The 8,426-nt window shown below is 35.5% G+C and overlaps 2 protein-coding genes across 2 annotated transcripts; one reads left to right on the top strand and one right to left on the bottom strand.

Moving 5' to 3' along the window:
* Nucleotides 1-58: 58 nt before the first annotated feature.
* On the bottom strand, nucleotides 59-1,375 carry LOC119676333 (DNA damage-binding protein 1-like). The gene is made up of 4 exons (XM_038087573.1): nucleotides 1,095-1,375; nucleotides 676-824; nucleotides 345-607; nucleotides 59-278 (listed from the first exon to the last, which is right to left on the bottom strand). Exons 1-4 carry the CDS (start codon nucleotides 1,153-1,155, stop codon nucleotides 59-61), a joined length of 693 nt encoding a protein of 230 aa, XP_037943501.1. The 5' UTR covers nucleotides 1,156-1,375.
* Nucleotides 1,376-7,332: 5,957 nt separating this feature from the next.
* LOC119676332 lies at nucleotides 7,333-8,169 on the top strand. Its single transcript, XM_038087572.1, has one exon. The coding sequence runs from the start codon at nucleotides 7,333-7,335 to the stop codon at nucleotides 8,167-8,169; it is 837 nt and encodes a 278-aa protein (XP_037943500.1).
* Nucleotides 8,170-8,426: the final 257 nt, after the last annotated feature.

The following is an 8,426-nucleotide window of genomic DNA, read 5'->3' as shown; positions in this document are numbered from 1 at the left end:
ATTGTTTTATTTTAACTCCATATATTATATATTTTTCATTAATAAGTATGATATAGATTTATAAATTTTTACCAAGTGGAGTTGGAACTGGAATGATTAGTGTGGATTCCGTTTCAACATTATCCTGTTTCCAAGCAATTTTTGTAAATTCTTTTTCGCGAAGATTTATTTCATGTGTTTTAACATGTCTTCCATCGTTGTCTTTATGTATAACAATGATTGTGGGATTAACACAACCATATAAAAACTCCACATCATATACAGTTAACTCGTCCATTCTATTATAAAATTATAAATAAATACAATTATTAATAATATTTTCCCCATTATTTTTCTACGCTTACCGTAAATTCGTTGCTTTTAACTCACTAGAACTGTGATCCAGTGGAACAATAGTAAATAATCCTTTGTATAAACACATACCAACTACCCGAGCCTTTGGATCAATAACCGCAATAACACCACCTTCAGCACTTATACCGACTGGATCAGAAACAGTTCCATCTGCTTTAGTATGAACTTTTATGACACCGTCTTCTTCAATGAATTCCAATATCATTACATTATACCGTTGAGTTAATATAAAAACTAAATCTTTTTTGCCTTCCTAAAGGAATTATAATTATAGTTATAGTTATTAAAATAACATAAATTGAATAAATATTTTCAAATTACAGGTGGTCTAAAATGTCGCATAACAGCAATCTGTCCATTGATATTAACTTCCTTCAGTGGACGCAGCCCTTCCGGCGTAACTAAATCGATTTCTAATTGGCTATTTCTTGCAATGACCAAATTTAAGTCTGTCGGAGACGTGAAGTTTCCTGAAAAGCGCAAATAAAATTTAAATGAAGCAAATTTATACAAAAGAAGCACATTATGCATTGAATAATGGTTCTTGTGTTTAAGGTCACGTTTTCGAATTCATAAAATGTAGCATTTCATACCGGCTTTTGTAGGTATATTAAATTCTATGTTTTTATTAGCACATTTTACACATTATAAGTTATTTATATAATAAGCACAATAATTTATTTAGTTAATCGTTTATTTCAGATATAATACAATGTGTTTAAATAAAAAAGTTTACTTACCGCATACACAAGCAATCACAGCCGTTGGATTCTGAGCCGTAACTACATAATGATGTGACATCTTTATGAACAAAAATGTTCAGCAATAGATTTTTATTGTAGAAAAATAGATTTACTTATTTATTAAATAATCAATTTACTGTCAACAGCAACAGATATTTTTAATTCGAGACCCGCTGCATGCAAAATATGCAATATACTATGAACTCTCACCGCCAACTGAACAAGCTGCCAACAATAAATATTACAAAAAGTGTTGCCATTGCATAAAATTTAAATACTTCAGTAAATTTAAATTAAATACAAGTTATTCAGATTTTTGAGTTTTAAAACACTATATCTTCAAATTTTATATCTCACTAAACAATAAAATCAATTTAGTTATTACTTTAGTCAGAAAAATGACAAAAAGAGAATGTACATAAAGGTCCAAGATGTTACTGTTTTTTGTTGAATTTATATTGACACACATGATACATTAGCCGTAATTTTTTTTTTTTTGACAGTTGTAAAAAAACATCATTAAATCTGCTTGAAAAAAAGTTGGCATCACGTTTAAGATATATTAAGGACGTGTGCGAGTTAGGCTAAGTTGATACTAAACCAAATGGGAGATTTTTTGGGATTTTTTGCACTGCACACATTTTGCCATTTATCAACACGTATCGACACATCACTACATTATCGGCACAACTTAGAATTTCCCTCATTTAGAACGCAACTTAGCCTAACTCGCACACGACCTAAATGCTATTTTGTAATATATGTTTTCTATCGTGTTGTATACAATATAAATTATAAAACTTGTAAACACTGAAAATTAATTAATTTAAAGAAAATATTAATTGAATTAAACAAAATGAATGTTAAGCATGATATAGACGATACTGCATATCTGCACACCAAGTATAAAGTTCAAGTATGCGTTTTTTTATATACTTTGAAACAAGGTATGCATATTTCATTTTAAATTATTTTCTACACCGTTCATAACAATAGCGAAGCAAATACAGAGTGCAAAACAGTAATCGAAACTGAAGAAATTGAGATGATGATGATAGTAACATGTTGTTTATTTCATTATATAAAGATTTCATATTTCTTAGAATTAAACATAATTTTTTATTTTAATTCTTAAAACTAAAATTATATCTAATTTAATTCTTTAAAATGTTCCATTTTAATATATTTATTCACAAAATAATTTTGTAAATATAAAAACTAATAAAATATTTTCAGCACAAAATAATTTTTAAAATATATAAACTATTTTGAAAATTGTTTATAGCACTCTTATTCAAATTTGCTTATTTTAAAGAAAATAAATGTCTACAACTTTTTCAATTATTTTTATATTTTTTTTCCGCGATGTTTGCTCGTCCGACGCTCACCAAAATTCTTAAATTATGAGAAGTCTGCAGATTTCGACATACATAAGCAGAGATGTGTGCAGACTTTACAAATAATACATGTCTCAGACCGAAATTTGAATTTGCGATTTGGTAGCACGCATACCTTGTCTTCAAACACGTAGCATCGTCTATATCCTGCTTTACAAGAGTAATGGCTAGCATTTATTTCTTATATACTTAATTTATTTATTTATGTATTTGAATCTATTAATAAATCAAACATTTGTGGCAGCACCAAAAAATATAAATAAAAGAACTGTCAACAAGGCACAAAGGAGACAACAATAGCCGCAGTTCCCGCCAGTAGTAGTTTGGAAAAAGAAAAAGCAGCACGTGAATAAGACGTAAAAACATAAATCTTAACTTTAAGAATATTTTATAATAACTAAGTATAAGAAATAAATAAACTTATCCATTACCAATACGGAGTGTTAAATTAACTTATCCATTACCAATACGGAGTGTTAAATTCGAAATGAACCCCAACATAAAAAACCACTACATTGGTGACCAAGCCGACGCCGAATATAAAAAATGGCTACTCAAGAGCAGAAGATAACCGAAGACACTAACCCAATCAATGAAAACGCAACAATCACTGCAATAAAGCTGCCGATGCCAACATTAATAAAAAACAACATTGACCTTTGGTTTATTCAGTTGGACTACTGGTTCCAAGTCAACAACATAAAGGGCGATACTCAAAAGTTTGGCACAGTTATCGCAGCATTGGATGGATCGCTGTTAGAACAAATTTATAACACAATACAGAATCCACCAGCAACTCAGAAGTACGAAGCTATCAAGCAAGCAATAATAAAAAACTTTGCGGATAGTGAAAAAAAACGCATACAAAAATTAGTTAGTGGTTTACAGCTTGGGGATAAAAAGCCATCCCATCTTTTAAGCGAATTGCAACGTATTAGTGGAAGCAAACAAGACGAACAATTACTGAAAGGGTTATGGTTACAACGTCTTCCTGTAGAAGTACAGACATGTCTAGCCACAATTCAAGTGGAACTACCTAAGATGGCGGAATTGGCAGACAACATAACCGAAACAATCCGTATAAACTCAACAATGCAAGGAACTTACGTCAATGCAGCTAACGTCCCTGCAGCAGCTCAATTTCAACGTGATGCACAAATCGAACAACTTCAACGAGAAGTGACCAGACTGACGAAAATGGTCTCGAAATTATCAACCGAACACCGCTCAAGAACAAATCAACGTTCACGTTCAACATCCAGAAACCGGCAATGTCATGATGATAGTGAAGAAAAGACCAGTACAAATTGTTGGTATCATAGAACATATGGGTCAAATGCAAAAAATTGCAAGCAGCCATGCACATATGGCACAAAAAACTAAAACCGACTTCGTCTACGGCGGCAGAGGAAGTTGTAAACGAAACATCTACAAGACTGTTCGTCTATGACAATAAGACAAAAAAATCATTCCTAATAGACACGGGTGCAGATGTTTCACTTATTGCCGCCAAACAAAAAAATTCAAATACAAACAATAAGAACGAAAGAATACTCTACGCAGCAAATGGTTCTATGATCAAAACATTTGGAGAAATAGAGATAACTCTAGCTCTTGGCTTACGAAGAAATTTCACATGGCCATTTATTATCGCAGATGTAAACACTTCAATCATCGGTGCAGATTTTTTAAATCATTTCGGATTAATAGTAGACATAAAAATGAAACGATTAATCGACACATCAACAAAGATTTTCTCAGCCGCAAGTGAACGTAAGGTAAATGCGCAAAAAATATCAACTGTGAACACATCTTGCAAAATTGCAGATCTACTAAAAGAATACATCGACATCACTAAACCAACACCGACAAATCGCCAGGTGACAAAAGTCACTCACCACATATTAACAAAAGGTCCACCAATATGTGAGAGACCACGTAGGTTACCTCCAGACAAGCTAGCAGCAGCAAAAGAAGAATTCCAAAACTTAGTCACAGCCGGAATATGCCGTCCATCAAGCAGCAATTGGGCTAGCCCCTTACATATGGTAAAAAAACCAGACGGTAGTTGGAGACCTTGCGGAGATTACCGTCGCCTAAATGCAATCACCATCCCAGATCGTTACCCAGTTCCTCACATACATGATTTTGCACACATGTTATATAACCAAAAAGTTTTTTCAACCATCGACCTGATTAAGGCATATCACCAGATACCAGTTGAACCGGGGGATATTCCAAAAACGGCGATCATAACTCCATTTGGATTATTTGAATTTACTAACATGACATTCGGACTTTGCAATGCAGGTCAAACATTTCAACGCTTCATTCACGAAGTATTACGAGATCTCGAATTCGCCTTTGCCTATATTGACGACGTCATTATTGCATCAGCAAACGAGGAAGAGCACAGGCAACACTTGCAACAAGTATTCGAACGATTCAGAAAACATGGTTTAATAATAAACGTATCAAAATGCGTTTTTGCTCAAAACACAGTAAAATTTCTTGGTTATCTCATCAGTGAAAAGGGCATTCAACCTCTACCAGATCGAGTGAAGAGCATCAGCGAGTACCCGCTTCCAACAAAAACAAAAGAATTAAGAAGATTTCTAGCATTACTTAACTTTTATCGCAGGTTCGTACCAAACGCTGTAGATTCTCAAACTGCACTTCAACAAATGATAAAAGGAAACAAGAAGAACGACAACACACCGTTATGCTGGACCGAAGTGAACAAAACAATCTTCCAAAAATGTAAAGATGAACTAACAAACTCGACACTACTTGTTCATCCGTCAAAAACTGCTACGCTTGCATTACAAGTAGACGCCTCGGATAAAGCTCGCGGCGCAGTTCTTCATCAAGTGACAGACAGCACGTTCCAACCACTCGGTTTTTTCTCTAAACGATTAACAGATACACAAAAACGATACAGCACATACGATCGTGAGTTGTTAGCCGCATATCAGGGCATAAAACATTTTCGACATATGTTAGAAGGTCGTGAATTCGTATTAATAACTGACCACAAGCCAATCACGTTCGCATTCCAGCAAAAGTCCGACAAGGCTTCACCACGTCAAGTCCGTCAGCTTGATTATATAGGTCAATTTACAACGAATATCGTTCATGTCAGCGGAAAAGACAACATCCCAGCAGATTTTCTCTCGCGGATAGATAGTATTAGCATCCCAAAAATCGACTACGATTGTATAATTGGATTACAACGATGTTGCCCACAACTACAAGATATCAAAAACAACAATTCCATCGAAATCAAACTTTTATCTTTACCAACAATATCGGATAAAATTTATTGCGAAGTTTCAACTGGGCGAATTCGTCCTTACATTCCGGAGAAATACCGGCTACATATCTTTAAAGCTACGCATGGGTTGTCTCATCCCAGCATTCGGGGCACAACAAAAATGATAGCTGAAAAATTTTTCTGGCCTTCTATAAATGCTGATATCAGAAACTGGACCCGACAATGTATCCCATGCCAACGTTCTAAAGTGCAACGTCACAACCGTTCACCTATTTGTCAATATGAACTCGCTGAACACAGATTCGAACATATAAACATAGATATCGTCGGCCCGCTACCACCATCAAACAACTGCACATATATATTAACCATCATCGACCGTTTCAGCCGATGGCCAGAAGCAATTCCGATCCCAGATCAAACAGCGGAAACCATCGCAAACGCACTGATTACTCAATGGATCGCACGTTTTGGCGTACCCTTACGTATCACAACAGACCAAGGAAGACAATTTGAATCTTCATTGTTCAACCAACTAGCTGAAGTTATCGGTTGCAAACACTTACGAACTACGAGTTACCATCCTCAAAGTAACGGAATGGTGGAACGATTTCACCGCACATTAAAAGCAGCCTTAATGTGCCACCAAACAACTTCTTGGACAGAAGTTTTACCAATAGTATTGTTAGGTCTACGCACGACTTTTAAACCAGATATTGGAGCTTCTGCTGCTGAAATGCTATATGGCCAAACTCTACGTTTACCGGGCGAAATAGTAAGCAACCCTAGCCACAGAAATATAAATCAACACGATTTCATAACCAAGCTAAGAGAACAAATGCAGAGCGTCAAGGCAACGTTGGTATCGCATCATATAGACCGAGGCTACCACATCCAACCGGATCTAAGCTCAGCCACGCATGTATTTATACGAAATGACAAGGTAAAACCACCATTGACGCAACCTTACGATGGTCCTTACCAAATACTAGAGCGAAATGACAAGACGTTTAGAATACTGATCGAAAACAAAGAACAAACAGTTAGCATAGATCGTCTTAAAGCTGCTTTCATATGTCCCGATACAGACATTGACATCCACAACAAATCAATGGTATACCACATCCAAACAACGTTAATGGCGACCAGTCTGTGCGACCAAATACAACAGCTAACCTGACAAAATCAGGACGCAACGTTCGCTTTCCAACCAAATTTAGTGACTCCATCACTTAGGGGGGAGTACTGTGGCAGCACCAAAAAATATAATAAAAAGAACTGTCAACAAGGCACAAAGGAGACAACAATAGCCGCAGTTCCCGCCAGTAGTAGTTTGGAAAAAGACAAAGCAGCACGTGAATAAAACGTAAAAACACAAATCTTAACTTTAAGAATATTTTATAATAACTAAGTATAAGAAATAAATAAACTTATCCATTACCAATACGGAGTGTTAAATTAACTTATCCATTACCAATACGGAGTGTTAAATTCGAAATAAAACCCAACATAACAAACCACTACATATGGTGACCAAGCCGACGTCGAATATATAAAAAAAAAAATGGCTACTCAAGAGCAAAAGATAACCGAAGACACTAACCCAATCAATGAAAACGCAACAATCACTGCAATAAAGCTGCCGATGCCAACATTAATAAAAAACAACATTGACCTTTGGTTTATTCAGTTGGACTACTGGTTCCAAGTCAACAACATAAAGGGCGATACTCAAAAGTTTAGCACAGTTATCGCAGCATTGGATGCATCGCTGTTAGAACAGATTTATAACACAATACAGAATCCACCAGCAACTCAGAAGTACGAAGCTATCAAGCAAGCAATAATAAAAAACTTTGCGGATAGTGAACAAAAACGCATACAAAAATTAGTTAGTGGTTTACAGCTTGGGGATAAAAAGCCATCCCATCTTTTAAGCGAATTGCAACGTATTAGTGGAAGCAAACAAGACGAACAATTACTGAAAGGGTTATGGTTACAACGTCTTCCTGTAGAAGTACAGACATGTCTAGCCACAATTCAAGTGGAACTACCTAAGATGGCGGAATTGGCAGACAACATAACCGAAACAATCCGTATAAACTCAACAATGCAAGGAACTTACGTCAATGCAGCTAACGTCCCTGCAGCAGCTCATATTCAACGTGATGCACAAATCGAACAACTTCAACGAGAAGTGACCAGACTGACGAAAATGGTCTCGAAATTATCAACCGAACACCGCTCAAGAACAAATCAACGTTCACGTTCAACATCCAGAAACCGGCAATGTCATGATGATAGTGAAGAAAAGACCAGTACAAATTGTTGGTATCATAGAACATATGGGTCAAATGCAAAAAATTGCAAGCAGCCATGCACATATGGCACAAAAAACTAAAACCGACTTCGTCTACGGCGGCAGAGGAAGTTGTAAACGAAACATCTACAAGACTGTTCGTCTATGACAATAAGACAAAAAAATCATTCCTAATAGACACGGGTGCAGATGTTTCACTTATTGCCGCCAAACAAAAAAATTCAAATACAAACAATAAGAACGAAAGAATACTCTACGCAGCAAATGGTTCTATGATCAAAACATTTGGAGAAATAGAGATAACTCTAGCTCTTGGCTTACGAAGAAATTTCACATGG

This window comes from Teleopsis dalmanni, chromosome 2 (assembly GCF_002237135.1).
Source record: "Teleopsis dalmanni isolate 2A chromosome 2, ASM223713v2, whole genome shotgun sequence".
NCBI lineage: Eukaryota > Metazoa > Arthropoda > Insecta > Diptera > Diopsidae > Teleopsis > Teleopsis dalmanni.
This window is presented reverse-complemented; position numbering and strand designations above follow the sequence as displayed.

Excerpts from the sequence above, each read along its gene's own strand:
- LOC119676332 (XM_038087572.1), top strand. The coding sequence starts at position 7,333 with ATGGCTACTCAAGAGCAAAAGATAACCGAAGACACTAACCCAATCAAT.
- LOC119676333 (XM_038087573.1), bottom strand. The coding sequence starts at position 1,155 with ATGTCACATCATTATGTAGTTACGGCTCAGAATCCAACGGCTGTGATT. Across the intron at positions 608-675 it reads TGCGACATTTTAGACCACCT|GAAGGCAAAAAAGATTTAGT; the intron begins GTAATTTGAAAA and ends TAATTCCTTTAG. Across the intron at positions 279-344 it reads TTAAAAGCAACGAATTTACG|AATGGACGAGTTAACTGTAT; the intron begins GTAAGCGTAGAA and ends ATTTTATAATAG.